At 44.8% G+C, this 19837-nt stretch overlaps 1 protein-coding gene across 1 annotated transcript in view; it reads right to left on the bottom strand.

Moving 5' to 3' along the window:
• Positions 1 to 5935: 5935 nt before the first annotated feature.
• LOC129669632 (nuclear receptor ROR-alpha-like) overlaps positions 5936 to 19837 on the bottom strand; it is a 359179-nt gene continuing 345277 nt past the window's right edge. Inside the window, exon 2 of the mRNA XM_055597919.1 lies at positions 5936 to 6150. Coding sequence (XP_055453894.1) covers positions 6041 to 6150 — 110 coding nt within the window. The 3' untranslated portion in view covers positions 5936 to 6040. The remainder of the gene's footprint in view (positions 6151 to 19837) is intronic.

Genomic DNA, 19837 nt, shown 5'->3' with positions numbered 1-19837 from the left:
AGATTGTATTTATTTTTATTTTATGTGTATGGGTATTTTACCTGCCTGTCTATTTGTGTGTCTGGTGTTCATGGAGGCCAGAATAGTGTATCAAATACTCTGGCATGGAGTTACAGACAGTTGTGAGCTGCCATGTGGGTTCTAGGGATACAAAATCCTCTGGAAAAGCAGTCAGTGCTCATTACTGCTGAGCCATCTCTCCTGTTCCAGTTTCCTTAGTTTATAGAACTTTTCTTTTTCTTGGTTTAAACTGTCCTCGAGGTTGTCCTTAGTAATCTTCTGAGAAACGGTGTGTGAAAACTAAAACTTTGGAATGTTTTTTGTTCTAATGTCACATGCCACAGACAGTTTTGTTGGGCATAAAAGTCTGCACTGTCAGACACTTTCCCATAGGGCAATGGTGAACTTCCTTCTTGGCCTCTTCTCACATTGGTTCTAAGGGATCCTATGCCAGTCCCACTCCTGAGCTAAGGGACTTCTTATCATTGGTGTTTGCAAATTACATGATTCTGGCTTCCCATGGACCTACACTGGCCATGTGAGAGATTCAGTGGGAATCTTTAATTTGGAGACACTGTCTGGAATTATCTCTTGAATTATTTTATCTTTTATACTTTCCACACCTTGCTTTTCATTTCTGTTGTCACATTTTTATATTCACTACAGATCTATATTGGGGGGGGGGGAGGGTGTCATGTACCAGTGGAGGCTAGCCTCTAACTCACTTTATAGCTGAGAATGGCTTTGAGTGTTTGGTCCTCCAGCCTCCAATCACCTGAGTGCTGGGATTGTAGGTGTGTACTCCCACATCTGGTTTATATAGTGCTGGAGATTGAACCTAGGGCTTCATGTACACTAGGCAAACATCCTACCAAATGAGCTTCAGCCCCAGGCCTTCATTATTATTCCTGAACTTCTTTCTAATGGACAAGAATCATCTTTTCTCATGACTCTACCATCTATACTTGTCTTCCTGTGTTTATTAAAGACCAGACATTTCCCCCAGCCACCTCCCCGTCTCTTTCTTGTCATAGTTTGTTTCCTTTAATTTACTGCCTCAAGAACTGTACTCTTTGTATTTCACATCACATGCCAGCCATTCCTAGTTATTGACTCCTATTGAGAGTGGGGTATTAAAAAGATGGGTGACTTTTGGATCTCCCAAAAAAGAGGGATTCCTATACTGATTCACTTTCAGGGGGACTTCCATGACTGGGGTGTTGAGTATTTTATTCCTCTTGGATGACTCTTAAAAGATCCCTGTTCCTGATTAGAAGTACACATGTGGCTACTATTATGCTAAGGAAATATCCAAGGAAGAGAGAAGGGAGGGTCCTCCAGTTAAACATCTGAACATATTCTTTTTGTCTGGTTGTTTTGAATCAACACTGAAGCTCATTAAGAATGAGTTTAAATATAGAGTGAAGCTCTGGGGTTAAGGGAGAGAGACACACTCTTTTTTTAAAGGGACAATATACATACAAGACACAGTCCATTTAAGGGTCTTTACAACTGTCATAAAGACAGGAACATACTCTGAGTATCACAGTTTTTATGGGTCCCAAGTTGAGGTTCAACTTGACATCATCCAAAGGAAACTTCTCCAGTGTAGGAGACTATGGGACACTTTCCCACCAGGGATCTGGAATCAAACTCATAGTGAAAACTGGCTTGTGATGACCAGCCGTGAGTCCAATCCCCGGCACTGCATAAACCAGATGTGGGGGCACATACCTGTAATCCCAGCAATCAGGTCGGAGGCTAGATGACCAAGAACTCAAAGTCATCCTCAGGTACACAATGAGTCAGAGGCTAGTCTCTGCTACTACATAAGACCTTGTCTCAAAAAAGAAAGAAAAGGAGAAAGAGAAAGAGCTATTTTGGGCTCCCTACTCCAACTTGAAGGTACCAGAATATAAACCTTTGGGACAATGTGTTCTGTGATGCCAGATGAGCTGACAGAGTCTATCAGATTCTTTTTTCCCTGGTGGGTTATTTGCTAAAAAGACTTTAGGACAGGATAAAATCCATTTTTAATCCCTAGAAGTACACAGTTGCCATGATCTCTCATCTTAGAATATCAGGGCTCAGAATATTGACTCATCACCTTCACATGGTGGGTACAGAAGTGGCCCTTGAGCTCAGTCTTTAAACATGTACTTGACTTTGACTTTCCCTGTAGATTTCTATAGCACCTACTGGATGTTCCGCACTGCCTTAGTTTCATGCTACGGTTGGAAACAAGTTCTTGGAATTTAAGTAACCTTCAATCTATTTGGATTAGAAAGGCATGTTGTACTGTATAAAACAAATGGTGAAAATTATGAGAGGGCACATAATTAGAGACAAAGATAACTCTTACAGTCCACAGGGAGAATTTTAGCTAATGGAGAGTTACATTTTTAAATGGTCCCTGAACTTTTACAATGTCACTTGTCCCTGGCTACTCATTTTGCTCAGAAAGTCTTTCTTCTTTCTCTTAGTTCTCAGCCTAATAATTTTCTTCTTTATCCTGACAAAATGTTACTCGTCCTGTAAAGCCTTTCCAAACTCCAGGAGAATGCTTCCATTCTCGATGGCCCTGCACCTGTCCTTTCTGTCACAGAGTACAAATCCCATGGTAAGGATGGTGGGCTTGGCTGGAGGTGGAAGGGATGGAGAGCACGAGGCCTCATTTTCTCCTCCAGCCTGGAGCTCCATGGCAGAAATAGCTAGCTTTATTCTTCTCTGCATCTCCAGTGTCCAGGGTTATTCCTGACATACACTTGAAAGGTTCATGCAATGGAAAAACTATCAATAGTGACAATGGAAAATAGTGTATTCTACTAGCGTAGTTCCATAGTCTCTCTTTGATCTGTAATTCCGGTGTGTGTCTGTCTGTGTTGTGTATGTGTGTGTAATCATGTGTGTAATGTGATTGTAAGCATGTTTATGCCATACTGTGCATATGAAGTTCAGAGGACAATCCCAGGTGTAGGTCTCATCTTCTGCCTTGTGTGAGGCAGAATCTCTCTTTTGTATGCCAGGCTAGCCAGTCCTCCAGCGTCTATACCACATCTCACAGCACCAACACTAGAATTATGGATGCATGCTGTACCACAAAGCTTTTATATCACTTGTAGATATTCAAACTCAGGTGCTCATGCTGACACAGCGAGCAGTTTACCCGGTCTGTTCTCCTCCGACCCTGATACTGGACATTTGGTGGCAGGACACTAGAGGGGAAGAAAATGCAGAGGGAGATGGGGTAACCCTGCATTACCAGGTGCTTAGGAATTGCTGGGGCCCACACTCCTGCATCGGAATATGGGACATTAACAAAATGGCCTCTCTGTTCTCCTACCCATTCCACCCTGCATGGATGCAGAAGCCTCCATTCTCTTTTCCCACAGTTTGACCTTAAGAATCTAACTTGCCCACCCCAGTCCAGGGTTCCTCTTCTATAAAAGCAAATCTAACGATGGTTTGCCCAACTCACTGAGGAGTGGCAAGGCTTAATTAACCAAGGCTCATTTCTCTCGGCACTTTGGACATCCTCCATGGGCACAAAATTATGTTATTACTTGGAATAATAATAATAGTTTCCACTAATAATTCTACGTTATTACTGCACTTAAGGAATTGTATTAGAGGCCTTCTGGAGCAAGTTTAATACCCATAAATGTCTCTCGCTGGTAAAACAAGAGAGCATCGCACAGTGATTATAGTTTGTCTTACATTTCAAAACTATCCATTGAAACTCTCTGCAGAGTCCTTTAGCAGCGCCTGGCCTAGGGGGACCTGTTTTCATCTCGATTATTCTCAGGCCCACTGAAAGCACCACATTCTAGCAAAGTGGTTTGTTTTCAAGGCCCTGGTCTGAGCATGAAAGACATTCACATAGGAACAACAAGAGGACCCAGAGCAAGGTGCCCATGTTGCAGATTCCGGGTCCATACTATTTTCTACGTCTTTACAAACACATTGTTCTCGGCTTGATAAAAGCTTTCTGTCTTTTCCCCCAGTGTCACGTTTTCCAGTTTGGAATGAGGGACCCCTAGGGGTCTTAATGTACCAAATCCTGACAGAGAGAATCAATTCCTTTTTAATTCTCTGGGTTTGCCCATGTGCCTGACCACTGGCATAGTGTGTCAACGCTGTTCTCCAGGGTGGCACACAACAGGGTGCTTCTTCAGTACTTGTTGAATGAATAAATAGGGTTTCCTCCCTTTCCCTCTTCTTCTTTATTCTCTTATGCTTTACCTTCCATCCTCAACATGAACCCTCTCCTTCCCCACCCCCATCACTGGTGACCAAAAGAGATGGAGGAGGGAGAAAAGAAAGAAGCAGATCCTCAAAAGGATAGAAATGCTGTGGGAAAGAAGGGAAAAGGAACTAGTGAGAAGGAAGCTCTGAAACAGAATCCAGCAACAGAGAGGTTCATATGAGATACTGAAAATAAAGCCACGCTCAAGTTTTAATTTTTAGAAAATTGTTCTACACAGGAGGAAAGGTGTGAGAAGGAGACACCTGTCACCATCCTCTTGAAGCATTACTTCCTTTGCTCCTTCCAGTCCCTCTCTTCAACAGGAAGTTGAGCCACATATAACTGAGGATGATATGGAAGACCCCAGAGACAAAGCCCCTTGTTTAAGATCACACCACAAAGCAGAAAAGCCCCAAACAAAACTTGAGGAGGGTCTGAACCTCAAGTTGCCTGTATTAGCTACTCCTCTGGTGCTGAGATAAAATACCACCATCAGAAGCAACTTAAAGAAGTCTACAGCTCCACTAGGACAGAGAAGGTGGTGAAGGCGGGCAGGAGAATGAAACTAGCTGAGCAGATCCGCACAACAAAAGCAGAAAGAAAACAGGAAGTAAGGCGGGGCTATTAACCTCCCCTCCCTCACACTTCCTCCAGCATGGCTCCACCCCTTAAAGGTTCTGTCACTTCTCTAAATATCACCACCGACTGGGTGTCAAGGGTTCAAACACAGGAACCTGTGGGGGCCAACTCCATTCAAACTACAGCACTGCCCATTTACTAGCATGGCGGAGTGCCATTCATTGGGACTCCGGGGCTTTGAAAACTCCCCTCTTCTCGCTGGACAGGCAGTTAAATAGGCAGAATGTTTACCTCCCATGCAAGAAGCCCCATGCTCAGCATCACATGAAACTGTGTCTTGTGGTACATGTCTGTAATGCCAGGACTTGGGAGGTGGAGGCAGAAGGATCAGAAATCCAAAACAACATCTTCTACACACCCAATACCAGCCTGGTTTATATAAGGACCTTGTCTCACCCCTGACTTCTGAAGAGCCAGACAAGAAAGGGGCATTTCTAATACTCGGGAACCATTGGGACCTTAGCATCCAGTGAGGTATTAAGCACACCAAACAGCAGTTTGTTGCTTTTGTGTGAAAACAACAACAACAACAAAACCATTACCGCCTCACCAGAAGGGAAACAAATTGAGCCGGTTTCCGTGGCTCTTGGCTACGCTTTCCTAAGATTAGGTGTGTGTCTCTGAGCCTGTCTGTATATACATAGGCCTAGCATGAAGGCTGCTAAGTCCTTGTCCCTGCAAGATTTCCCACCCAGCCTGAGCCAGGCAAACAGAACTGTATTTAAGGCCTTTAGATGCTGAAAGGCCTAACATTGGCTGCATACCCCTGTCTCGCACAGGCTCTGGGACACCAATGAGAAGAGTCCCCCAGTCCCTGTAGCTTCTGACACAGTAACACAGTCTCACTCTCTGGCTTTCTGTATATAAATTCTTCCTTCCTTTGGGGCACAGGATCCAAAGCAAGACTTTGGAGCAGAGCAAGCCAGTCTCATCTTAGATTTACAAGATCCCTGTAAACTCTCTTCCCTGACAGCAATTCCATCTTCACTACAGTAAGGAAGAGGTAGAGTCTGCTAACAAAATTAATCCCCCAGGACAAACTTCTGATGCTGTTGGACTTTTTTTTTTTTTTTTTTCAAATTCTGATGTACAAGAAGAACAGGAAGATATTTACTTATTGTTAAGTCACACAAAGCAGACACATCCACTGGGCAGTTAGTTAAGGCTCAGGAACATCTTGAGAGCCAGCGCTGAACAACCAGCACCATCACGTTTCTCTTGCAAACACCAGGTAACTCGGGCTTTCTCCATCCCAGGGCTTGTCTCTATAAAAGGAAGAGAGAAAACGAAAATCTCTCCCTGATTCAATCAGAAAATGCAAATGAGGTCAAGATTTTTACCGGCCTGTGAGATTTCCCTGGAGAAATTTCCACAGAGTCTCGGCGGTGGCTGGTGCCCTTTAGAGGCTGAGGCTTGTCTGTAGAGTCCAGGGAGCTCTGTGCAAGCTGTTGCCTCTCTTGCCTTGACTCTCCAGCTGGATTCGCAATTGAATCCCGTGAAGGGTCTTCCTGAAAATGCCAGCCAAGGGCTAACTTTGTACACATACACATGGGTCATCTGCACATGGATGGGATCTACAGCCAGCCTCTCTGCCCTGTCTAAGTGTTCTGCATCAACGTCAGGCCACAAGACCCTCAAGATTTTCAGGGAATGCTTGGCTGCCTCTGGGACGAGCAACTCTACCCCTTTTGTTTTGAATGAAAGGAATCTCTTTCAAGAAGCCCTTCGGTCCCACTGTCCAAAGAGAAATGTGGGTGGGTGGGAGGCCGGGGTTCCACGGGGAGTCATGCATGCAATCTTCTAGTGGGACACTTGTGTTTAAAACCTTCCCTAGCAGTTTGCCACTGGGAAAGTAGGAGTTTGGAATAGGCTGACAAAGAGAGTACAAGCCAGCACACCCAGCTCCTCCTCCCAAGCCACCCAAGGGTGCTTCCTGGAAATCAAGGTTTCCCTCACTCCTCACAGGTTCTAACATGTGCTTTGAAAGTCAACTTTTTATTTTTATTTATTTATTTTTATTTTTTTTTTAACACCGAGAGATAGATGAATACTGCTGATCAAAGCTCTCTGACAGTTCCCTTCAGTATGAAAAGACTGAAGAAGACCAGGAATTAGCTTTCCATGGGTGGAAAGGAAGAGGGAAGACAGAACTCTGTCACACACACACACACACACACACACACACACACACACACACACTCGTGTCAGTAAGGCTTTAGGAAAACAGATGGCCGGAGCCTTGACTCAACATCGCACATGTGGGAGATGGCTGATGAGAGCAAGGTTTGCATTGCATGAAGTGGGTGAAGATGTGAAGTCAAATTAGGGCATTCCCTTTCCTGTAAAAAAAAAAAATGCATACATTCTCTTTAAGCCCAATCGTCACCCGTTAGCCGATGACTTTCCATTTGAACATGAGATGGTGGGGGTGGGGACCGCAGGTGAAGGAGACTTACAAGAAACTTTGAGGAAGAGACGCAAATTTCCCCCGTCCTCTCGTGTCTGACAGTCTGGAGGTTCCAACATGGTTAGCAACTGACTGAATCTACATACGTACACCCTTTCCCTGTCTTTCCTCCCTCCCCTCCTTCCTATTTCCTTTATGAAGCCCAGGCTGTAGCCCCGGCTGTCCGGAACTTAGTATGTAACTGAGAATGACCTTGAACCCTTGACCCTCCTCCTAGACCCTCAGAATGAAGAGATTACATGCATCTGATTTATGGAGAGCTGAGAATCAAACCTGGGGCTTTGTGCATGCTCAGCAGCTAAGCCACCAGCCAAGCTCCCCTATCTCTTTTTTTAAGCATGTTTCCCTCTTCCACAGTCTTACACTCACCACAGGTATGGGAGTCCCAGGGAAGCTTGCTAGAATGCAGGTTCCCAGGCTCTGACCTGAAGGAGGGAAGATGCCTCTCAGGAATCTTGGAAGCCCAACCCTCTATCTCAGTTCTACTTTCTATAGAAGATAGTATCAGCTCGTACTGTGGCTGTCCCCATGGCAAGGTGCGTCTCACCTCTACTGAGCATCACCATTACCTATTACTGGCTACAGGGTGTAGGACCTCAGCCAGGCCTGGCTTCTTTTGCTTGTTGGCAAGGCCAATTGGCAATGTCAGGGGCCCACCTCCTGCCCTCCAGGTACCCAGATCACTAATATATGTGTGCAGTCCTTCCAGCCAAGCCCCTCCTTCTTTATGGAAAGCCCTGCCTGCTTGTATACTGCCTTTCCACTCCTTTCTAAGCCCAACTCTGACTTTCTGGGCTGCTTGGGGGTGAAGGTGTCTGTTCTCCATGCTGGTTTTTTGCAGCCTTCCAGAAAGTGGGGTTCCTGTGATGGTAGTAGCCTTTTACTCCTTGCTCTTCCCACCCAGAATGGTCTGGGTGCTTCCCTGTGAGTGAGCCTGAGAAACTGGCAACTCACATATCTCTACCTCCTGCCCCTTGAAGAACCACTCCCTCCACTCTATGCCCCAAAGGCTTGGAGCACACTTCTGTGGGTTCAGATCCAATTTAATGACTTGTACCCGCCTCTCCACCCTGCCTAAGTTATAAGCTCTATGACGCCAAGGTCTATGTCTTACTCATATTAGCAGCCCTAGCAACCAGTGTGGGGCCTGGCAATACCAGCATAAACACCGATGGAGGACCTACTGTTTGGCAAGCACCAAGCTGGGGCAGTATGCCACTCTTATGCAATACGTACCATGTCACTTCATCCTCATAAGGGCTCTACATGCTCGGTCCCATTTGAATAAAGGAGGCCAGGAAGGGAAGGCACGAGGCTTAGGGAACTTGACCAAAATCACACGGTAAGTCATCAGTTTAAGCTAGAAACCCAGGCAGCCAGGTTCCCAAGATTGTAGGTTTGCTAAATAAATAAAAGAAATACAGGCCAGTGAATGGGTAGCAATGCCCATAGAAATACAACAAGCAGAGAGCATTTGGTCGAGAATATGATTGTGGAGCGAGAAGCAGTCAAGAGTATTGTGGGTGGAAGTTCCAGCACAGAAGAGTTTTTTGGGTTCAAAACAAAAGTCTGCCTGCCACCCACGGTCTGAGAGAGCCTGGCCGGCCCTTTACCCTCTTCCTCACTTGGTTTCATCACCTCCCTAAGCAGAGGTGAAAACAGTAGAATGAATCGTGTTCTTTTACTGCTTGGATTAAATAAGACCGAAGGAGGCTCATAGAACAGTTCCCAGTGTGTAGCAACTGCTCCCTACATGCTCTGGTGAGTGTTAGAGCCACCACACCAGGGGCTGAAAATAGTCTCAGAAATCGCAAGGCTTACTTCACTGAGACAAAGAAATTGAAGTATTGTTTTCATATTGATTTTCATAACTGGAATTGCTAGAATACGATCTAGCAGCTCGCCCAACCTCCCAGTCAGTCAACATCCTCTTTTTCCTAAGGAGGAAGACTCAGCCCAAAGGGTCAGACCCCTCCCTGATCTCAGTGACACTGAATATGGGTCTCTGGACTTCAGCTATTTAAGCTGAGGGTCCACAAGACCCTGACCCTCAGGTCCTCAGGCTTCTCAGCTAGGAACACAATCTAGCTCTCTTCAACTTAAGTTCAGCAGAAGCATTCCCCGCTGGAGCTCAAATTCAAGGCGAGCAGGTCCATCAAGATCCAGTGCTCTCATGTGACAGGTAGGTAGAATTACAGATTCGCATTGCAACTAGGGATCTGGGAGATCCACCCCGGAAGAAGGCGAGATTCCCCCTACCAGACCGATTACAGATCGGGTGAATCAGCGCCTGGGTGGGTCTTCACCCCTAGGTCCGTACACACCAGTGCCCTCCCAGGCATAGCTGGCTTTCATTTCTGTTGTTATATTTTAACACCACCCCCTCCCTCAACACTGTGACCATTAAGTACCTTAGAAACACTGAGGACGAGGATGTGGTGGCCCAAACAAACTGAACTCAAGGCTCTGACCAGGCAACAAGATTTTAATTTCTTGTGGGGCTCTGTTGAATAAGGTTGAAGACAATCTGCGGATTGGATTGCCAATTTATTTGTGCTCAGTCTATTAGGATAGACTCCCCTCTTTTCAGCGGGTTTTTTTTTAAAGTCCCCCTGATCTGGGTGATTCCAGGTTGTGTAAGGAGGTCACATAGCCCTCAGGGCTCTAACAAGTATCTAGCAATTCCTAGAAATGCCCCACTCTGCTAATGATGTTAGTCCAGCAGTGACCTTCAGTTGTACTTGGAGCTCTCCCCCACACCATAGGAAAATTAAGTACTGTATTTTCCTTCTTGTGATAGGACCATTAAGTATCTCTGACCCCCTGACTCCAGCGTATCAAACACATTTGCCCTCAAAATTCCTCCCTCTGCCCAGGGTTTATATTGCCCTTGATTTCACAGGCATAGTCTCACTGGGCCTGCCCTCCAGCCTCCTGGGCCCGGGCCTTACTGGGCCTGTGTCTTTGCTCCAAGTACCTTTGCCCTCCTTAGTACAATAGCTTAACCTAAGAGCTATAACACTTTGGTAACGCCATAAGCTTTGTAATGACGGAGCTTTCATTGTCACCAGTGATCTGCTGAAAGGGTTAAACTGTAAAACTGTGTGGAAAACCTTTTCCACACCTCGGCTTAACCCACCACTCAGGCCTCACCCTAAAGCACTCTACCTGCCCCTGAGAGAAACAAATCCCTCATTCTCCGTCCAAAGCCGAGCTTCAGGATCCTGCCAAACCGAACGGAGAATGACAATTTCTGAAGAGATTGCGACCCTGTCAACAAGCGCACTGTCCTATATCCTAAGAGCCTCAAGTAGGCAACGGTTGAAATGCAAAGTTTTTCTACCAGGATTGCTTTCTCTTGGAAGCACTCTTTTGTGAGTTTCCATGACAAAGACAGATACAAAAGCCTGCCTTTGTTCATTTAGTGTCCTTTGCCCTCCTTCTGGTTTGCTTTTGTTGCTGGTGAAAAATACTGTGACCAAAAACAACTTGGGGAGGGAAGGGGTTATCTCAGCTTCACATGTCACTGAGGGTCATCAGGGCAGGAATCCAGGCTAGAGCAGAGGTGGGGGGGGGACCATGGAGGAACACGGCTTGCTGGCCTGTTCAACATCCCTTCTTATATAGTCCAGGCCTGCCTGCCTTGCAATGGTGCCGCCACCGTGGGCCAGGCCCACCCACATTAATAAGCAACCAAGAAACACTGAACAGACATGTTGGCAGGCCATCTGGTGGAGACATACCCTCTTCTCCGGAATGTCTAGGTGTGTGTCAAGTTGAAAAAAACTACAACATGCCCTCCCTCTATCATTCCAGCCTAAGATGAAAAGCTTCTGGAGGTTCAAAGCACCACCTTCCTGAAATGGAATGGAAACTCAATGAATACACCCAAGAAATTAACCATGTACGCATGCATTGTGCATCAGAATAGGTGAGGTGGACAGATTACTGAAATTTTTATTTTTTTAGAGTTTATTGGTGTGGCCTAATAGAGATGGGAAATAGGCATACACAAGCCATGTTTTATCTTCCCCAGAACTATGAAAGTTCAGTTCATGATAGTAAGTAGATAAGTAAACAAACAAGCAAACAAAAATAATAGATACTGACAGACCAAAAACAACCTCCAAAAAACAAAAATAAAAACACCACTAACAAAAAGTTAATGTTAAAAAATTTGCCCAAAAAAGTATGTTTGCCTAAAATATAGCTGTTTCTTTAGGACAAAATCCTGCATGTTTATTAAATGTGTCTGCAGCAGGGAGATAATAAAAAAAAATAAGGTTTTGTGAGAAATAATGAAGTTTATGACAAGGTTTTCTGGCTTTTGAATTTATTGGAAAAACAGAGCTTGGCTCATCGGTCAGGAATTACAGGGTCTGCTAAGTAAGTCATGAGTGGCTGGCAGTCTCTGACATGCAGACACATTCCATGCTTGGATCACCGGTGCTCCCCAAATCACCCCAGGGACACCCAAGGAAGAAATCACGAAGGAAAAATTGTAGGTCGGCAGAATCAGGATGGCGAGATCCTGTTATCTCCATCAGGCTTCGGGGAATTAATTCAGCCAATATTTTCCCTTGGTCCTGGTGTGGAGAACAGTTCTCAATCCATGAAGTCACGACAAAACTTTGTTCTTGGATATCTTGTAGGGGTTCAAATGAGGAGACACGATTATCTCTGTGAACTCTAAATACGGCTTTGCTGACAGAGGCCAACTGGCTCATTTTACAGACATCTTCCCTTGTAAAAAAGAGCCCCACCGTGTGCCAGCAACTGGGGTGTTACATTCAACAATAAAACCCATGTTAAAACACTCTGTGTTAGCAAGCATATGCTGTAGTCATTAGACCAGATGAACAAGATTTAGTCCAACCCTGCCATTTAATAGCTCTGTGAACTTTGGCAAATGACATCATGTGGTGTTGCTCTGTTTCCCCATCTGTGCAATGGAGCACACACCTCCATCATAGTATTGTGCCTGTGAAGATTAAGTTAGGGAAATGGTAAAGTTTCGTAACAAACACTCCACAAGAAGGCATAGTTAGCAAGCCTTATCTAGAAACCAAGACTATTTTCACTAGTGCGAATGCTATCTTTTTAAAAAAGTTTTTTTTCTTATTTTTAATTATGTGTACATATGTATGTGTGTGTGTGTGTGTATGCCTGTGGGTACAGGTGCCTGTGGAGACCAGAAGATTCAGAGCTAGAGATATAGGCAGTTGTGAGCCCCCTGACATGGGTGCTGGGACTCAAGCGTGGAATCCCTGGGAAGAACAGAACATCCTCAACTGCTGACCCAAGTCTCTCCCCAGATCTCAAGTAATATGGTTTTTTTATTCAAAAGATACTGTGAATAAATTATAACTGCTGAGGGACAGAGTAGCAGCTGACAAAAGGAAAAATAACTTTATGCCTATGGAAAAATGTCACAGTAGTCAGAGACATGTCTCAGAGAGAGAGGTAAAATATCATGAAGACATTCCACATGGGCTGAAGGAAAGTTATGTCGCCAGGAACTTGGGGATCTGATTAATGCTAATACCCGAGAATTAATTAACTTGGGTGGCTGGAGCCTACTACTTAGGAAAGGTCAGAGGTCAGCCTATCTTGAAACAGTGATCTCCTTGTAGTGACACAGTAACAGGCACACGTTGTTAAGGTTTGCACACTGTTACCAGGCGGAACCGGAAGAAGTGTTGTGGGGATGGTCACAATCCACACTGTGAAACCTACCCCAAGTAGGTCTATCTATACGCACACCACGCATGCTTGGACACAGGGTGGATGTGGCTGACGCAGGGAGCAGTGTGAAGTGCAGCTATGCGGTGGAATCCACAGTGACATTAATAACTCTGTTGATGATTCATTAGAGACTGAGGTTGAACCGCAGGAAAGCTCTCTCACAGCCTCATTCAGGACGTTTGTCTGAATCATGTTCCATGGGGGCTTTGATTCAAGGTGGCCTCGTTTAAGAAGCACAGGCGAGCAACTAGAGGCACGGCAGCAAAACCCCAGCCCCATCTGTGGGCTGCACAGGTTGCCTCTCTGTCTTAGGGCTCCATTTAGAAAGACGGATGTGTTGCTCTCGGAGGGGAGGAGGACCAGGGTTGGCAAAATGAAAGGACAGTAGATAGCACCCCACAGCATGAACTTCTAGAATGTTCTCTTGTGTAAAACAAAAACAAAAACAAAAACAAAAACAAACCATGAGAAAGGATTAACTAGTTGCTGAGGGCTTATCCATGTCTAGATTTTGGAATCAATGATTACCTTTGAGAGATGTAATTTAAATGAAACCTGTCTGATTCTTGGGCAAAACAAACAGCTGCCACAAAAGATGCCACAAGGGCTCTCCTGGCTCCATTGCATTTCTATAAAATTACCATATGGACACAGCTCCCTGGGTTTCAAAGCCTTTTGGATTCTTTAAAGAAATATTTATTTTTTAATGTAAAAAACTATATTGTGTTCCTGTGTGTGCATGTAGGTATGTGTGTGTGAGTTCAGGTGCCTGTGGAGACTGGGGTCTAGGATCCTCCTGGAGCTGGTTACAGGGAGTTGTAAGTCACTCAGCATGGGTGCTAGGAAAGAAACACTTGTCCTCTGAAAGGACAGCCTGCACTCCTAAATGCTGCGCTATCTCGCTATCCTGACTTGTGCATTCTTGAGGGTGTGTTGTGTTTTCTTATTAATTCTGGAACCTCCACTTACCTCTGAGGCAGAACCAAGTGGTCAGATTATTTTCTAAGCATGACAAAGTGGTGGTATAGGAATACATTGTTGGATGTGCTGTCCTGAATCAGGTCCTGAGAGGAGGGGAACGTGTCTCATTCACTTGCAGAAATCCTGTCCCAGTGTAGGTGTGGGCTGATGCATCTAAACATTGCTTCTAAATAGAGAAACGCCTCTAGTCTGGTTACTACCGACTCAAGGGCAGCTTTTGAACTCGGGTCCCAGGGGTTAAAGGCTGAAAGCAAGCCCCGTTCTCCAGAGGACAGTCTCTAACATTGCTACTGCCTCCTTCTGACATTCAGAAGACCCTGGGCTGCCACGGAGAGCCATTCAGGGGCCAAGGCAGCACAGCCAGGCTGCATGAAGGCAGCCCTGCAACAAGGCTGATGCTGCACCAGTTCCAGGCTTTAGGCTTTTTTTAAGCACTTGATTTAAATGAAGAAAGAAATTGGCTTATATTTTTAGCAGCTCCTGCTACTAAAACTCATTTGACAAAAGTGCCAAAGGGACAGTTAAGTCTGGCTATGATTTTTTTTTTTTTTCCCATGGAGGAGGAGGAGGGTATAATTTATCTGAAAATGGCTGGTACTTTCCTGGCCTGGGGACATTATCCTACCTGCTTCCCTCCCCCTCTTTTTTTTTTTTTTTTCTTAAAGATGTACTCTTTTTCCCCCCTCCTCTTCAAACTTAAGATATTTATTGTCCTTAGCTTTAGTTAATCCAGCCCTAGGATGGAAATCTCAGCTCGGAAATTCCACCAGCGTCAACTACACTGTGGAAGAAGAGGCACTCAATTGGGTAGATGGACTGTCCCCTCCCTCCATGAGCTAGTATAAAGCCAATACTTTGTACGGGTGTAACTGTGAACCCAGTTAAAATCAGTCTTAATGGTATATTTCCATGAACTGAACCTTGACTCTTAAGTGTACGACATCAGAGGCCTCAGCCTGCCCCCTTCCCAAATCTTTCCTTCCTTCCTTCTTTTCTTTCTTTCTTTCTTTCTTTCTTTCTTTCTTTCTTTCTTTCTTTCTTTCTTTTTCTTTCTTTTTTTTTTTTGTTGAGACAAGGTCTCGATGTAGCTCATCCTGGCCTTAAACTTTCTGTGTATAGGAGGAAGATGACCTTGAACCCTAAATCTCCCACCTGGACTTCCTGAGTGCCAGACTTACACAGGTGCACCACAATACTGGGTTCATGCACAGCTCCAGAAGCCATGACTCCAGGCACGATAGGTGGCAGGTAGGTGGCGGGTAGGTAGAGAGGCGGCATGAGAGGGGTGCTCATGCCAATCTAGTGGCCTCTTGCAAATGGGGAAAATCTCTGGTGTGGTTACAGACATGTAGACATTTTTAGAATGATCGTCCAAGGGGAGGAGAGAGGAGGGCAAAGCTAGGCTCCGCCACAGTGAGTGGCCTGTTCCCTTCCAGGATCTTCTTCAGGCAGCTGGAGAAGGGCAGTGGGTGGTGAGCATCCTGCAGAGAAGTACATGGGCGAACCCAACCCTCTCCTTCCAGCCCCTTGGAGCTATGGCCCCGAAGAGAAGGCTCCCAGGAGGCCAGTGGCAGACACCATGCAGAGCCTTGATTGCAAGCCCAGGAAGGCAGTGATGAAAGGGAGGTCTCCCTTAATAGCTACTCTAAGGACCACTTTGCATTTTCCTTCCCTCTCTTCTTCCCAATTCCCATTGATTCTGATTCCCTCTCATGTTCTGACACCCCTTGCCACCAGCAGTTGCTCTAGACTCCCCCTAACCTGTGGAAAGGTACAGAATTCATTTGCATTCATTATGGTTTCAGGGCAGCTCATTTTCTTTCATCCTGCAATATCCAAATGGTTACTCATTCATTTAGCTCATTCAAGGATTTCCAGGAGTCTTGCAAAGACGATATCAGGCACCCCCACCCACCTGACACATAATTCCAGGGTGCCCCACAGGGGTGGGAGTTGTGGTGTAATGGAGAGTAAGGTCCAGCACTTAGTGAGAACCTCCCAGGAGGAAAAATGCCACTCTTCTGGCCCAACTTGTCCCATACTTCACCTTCATAGATGCCCACTTAGGTTCTTACCAGGGTTGGTTAGGAGCTTCCCCAGGAGCATTCCAGCATGGAGTCTCCATCTCCTCTGGCATGTATCTTTGTCTTGGAGCTAATGGAATTCAGTGACTTACTGTTCCTGGGGCCCTGGTGTAGTAGATAGGCTCTCCCTCTCTGTCTCTCCCACACCCTCTGGAGTGTGGAAGGCTTTCTTCAGCCATTGCATCTGTCAGGGAGCTGGGGACAGTGGGAATAAAAACCTCTACCTCTGACTCTGCAGACCACACCTCAAGGTTCAGACAGCTCTCTGTATCCTTGGGCTCTGCAGTCTTCAATTCAACCAAGCCTGAATGGAAAGTACAGTAAGGCCTTAGACGGTAACTTTGGAGGGAAGTGTGCAGACTTACTCTTGGGCCATCATTCTTTTTTGCAATACAGTGAACTGTTGACATGGTGTTTATATTATATCAGGTTTCAGATGTGAGTGAGAGTTGATTTAAAGCACATGGGAGCATGCATGTAGATTCTATAAAAAAGGCACTATTTTGCGTGAGAGACTTGAGTGTGAAGGGAATCTGTGTTCTTGCTCAATATGACTCAGATACCAAAAAATGATTATATGAACTTCTACTTCCCCACAGGCCCATTTTACCTACAAAGAATTCTGATCTCCCCAGAGCCCTGATATAATAAGGGTGAAAACAGAAAGACATCACAAATCCGAAGGTCTCTAAACATGACTCTTTCCACAGTCATCTGATTCTAATAGCCGAAGCGGTCCAGGGCAGCGCACGGAAAGATCTGGTCAGTTCTTCCATGAGCTGTTGTCATTTATGCGGCAATCAACCAAAAGGGCAGGCCTGGACACACGAGGTGCTGGCCATGGGACTCTGCTGACATTTTATTCTTTAAAAAGGTTTATTCCATTTTTAAATTTTGTGTACACAGAGTGTATGTCTATGCGTGGATACGACCACCTGTGAATGCAGTGCCCATGGAGGCCAGAAGAGGGTGAGGGGTCCCATGAAGCTAGAGATAAAGATGATTGTGAGCTGCCTAATGTGGGTACTGGAAGCCAAATTTGAGTTTTCATCAAGAGTTTTGAATTAATGAGCAATCATCTCTCAAGCCCCTCTGCTACCATTTTAGAAGATTTCCTTGTAGCCTTTTTTTTTTTTTTTCTTTATCCAGTAACTGATAAAATTGGAATTATTCTATCCAGGCTATTTTAGATTGTTGTTTTTCCACTTAAGCCTAGATCAAGAACACTTTATTATGTCATTAAGTAATCTTCGAGAATGCTATTCTGATGGCTGTGTCTGTTCTAATGTAGCTCTTTACTTCTTAATTAGTGAAAATATATTGTTCTTTATACCTCCCCAACCATTGCCTAGCCACAAGAGTGCCCAGGCTCTCGTGACTGTCCTAGTGGCCGATGCAGACAAAAAGCCATCATGGCTTGATAAACCCTTCCCAGCAAGGAAAGCTGTCGCCTCTATGGGTGCATCTCATCTTCATCTTTTCCCTCCTCAGAGCTCAGAGATTCACACGAGCAGACTAATGCCTCTGGAATGTTTACTCTCTGAAAACTGGAAGCTCCAGGGTATACAAGAACACGGCACAAAATGTGATGAGAAACACATGGCAAGTGTCTAATTGTTTCATGAAACACTCAAGATTCACCAGGGCATGAAAGGACCACACCTCAGCTTTTATCCTAATGAAGAATGAGTTTCCAAACCTTGCCATGTTCTTTTCTCCCTGGGTCTCATCCTGCCCTGATCCGATCTTTGTCCTGAAAGTAGAATATTAACAAGGTAGATGTGGTCTATCTGATTTGGGACATTTAGCATGGAGAAGCCACTTTGGCATGGGCCACAGCAGAGGCTAGATGGCATGTCTGTAGGGCAGGACTGGATAGCCTTATGACTCTCCAGTGCCTACTGGCTCATCCTTTCTGATATGCCAGTTGGACTGTTGACATTACCTCCCCATGGACCAGGACACAAAACAGATTTTTCCCTATAAATGGTTTCTGGAATTCTCATTAGCTAGTTAAATGAGGGTAAGATAGGCCCAGATCCTCAAGTTTTTTTTTTGTTTTGTTTTGTTTTTCTATAGTGGAGTTTTTTTTAGAACCCACAGTTAAAGACTTCTGGTAATATTTAAATGTAGAATTTCTGATATGGAGATTTATCATTTCTACCATATTTGGTATTTAGGGAGGGAGACATTGCAGGCTCTAGATGAAGCTTTACTACTCTTGAACTCAAAGCTATCTGGCAATCTGCTAGGCACATCTGCATTTTCATGTCTTGTCATAATGATGTGTTGCAAACAACAGTGGGGGTGTCGCAAGACATGCCTGTGCTATTGATACTTTCAAAAAGAAACTAGCAGTGTTCAAGGCTGTCTGCACTCTCAGATGTGCCTCTTGAGCTGGGAAAAGAGAGACCTTGAAGCAAGTATAGTAGGAAATACACAGATCATATAGCCAGGCTTTTTAAATGTATTTGCTGAGCTTCTATCACTGACATAAATGGTAAACAATGTTCTCTTCCACCAAAAATTTGAATATTATTATAGTCAGTTATGGCCAAATATGTTTTGTCCCCTTATTCCATGGGAAGAAAGAGTTTAGGTGGGTATTTGCAAAAATTGTGTGTGTGTGTGTGTGTATTATATAATATATATGTTATATTTTTCCAGCCTCCCTTGCAGCTAGATATGACCCTGCAAACAAGTTGTAACAAACAGGATATATCCATGAAGAAGGATTGCTCATTTCTGGACCTAGAACTCAGGTGAAAGTTGATTCCCATCTTCTCTGATGTGTTAGGGACTTTCCTGATTTTTCCATTGAAAGTTTCACACCCTGGGAAATCCCCTAGTTCTGAGCAAAATTGGAATGTTGTTTACCTATCTCTTTACGTTCCTCATTCTTTGGTCTAGTTCCTGGAACATGAGCCATCTTGGATAGACTAGCATAAAGGCCAGAAATGACAGAAGGAACCTGGAACCACATTCTGCCCATAGAGCACGGCTGTCACAGCAGCTCTGACTTCATGCTCATTGTCAGTCAACTGTTTTTGGTTAAGTGATTAGCTTTTGATGTTTCCAGCATATTCTGAGATAGCTAAACCCTAATATATCTGATTTCATTCTTTATCTCTCTGATGAAGATAGAAGTACGGAAGGCAGAGTTCTCATAATTTCAACCTTCATAGGGTAGATACCCTAAGAAATGATATCATCTACCAGGTTGCACAAAAGGGGGAAATTGAATTAAAGTTTAGCTCCTCACCTGGATCCTCCCTCTCCTGTTTTGTCTGCCCCGTGTCTCCTGCAGTTTAGCCTTCTGCTCCATTCTGACTATGTCTTGCTGTTCCTTTACTCTAGACTGCCGGGTCTTTCTCTCTGTCGGCCTCTAGCTACAGATCTATAATTTCTCTTGTGCTGACAAACCCCCACCAAGCATCACCTCTTTCACCTTGTCTGGTTATCATAACTTTGTCCTCCTCTAAAATCTGATAACATCTGTATATATTTGACATTTAATTACAAATGTGCACGTGTATGTGTGTGCGCAGGTGTGGGCTCACGTGCTGGTACAACAGCCATGATGTGTTTAAGTCTTACATCTCTGAGAAGACTGTAACATACAGGGAGGGAGGCAGAACAGAACGGTTGAGAGAGCATGGCTTAAGACTTAGAGGC

Source organism: Psammomys obesus, unplaced genomic scaffold (assembly GCF_907164565.1).
Source record: "Psammomys obesus unplaced genomic scaffold, mPsaObe1.curated_primary_1811, whole genome shotgun sequence".
Classification (NCBI taxonomy): Eukaryota; Metazoa; Chordata; class Mammalia; order Rodentia; family Muridae; genus Psammomys; species Psammomys obesus.
The sequence above is the reverse complement of the archived record's forward strand: the minus strand, read 5'-3'. Positions and strand labels throughout refer to the sequence as shown.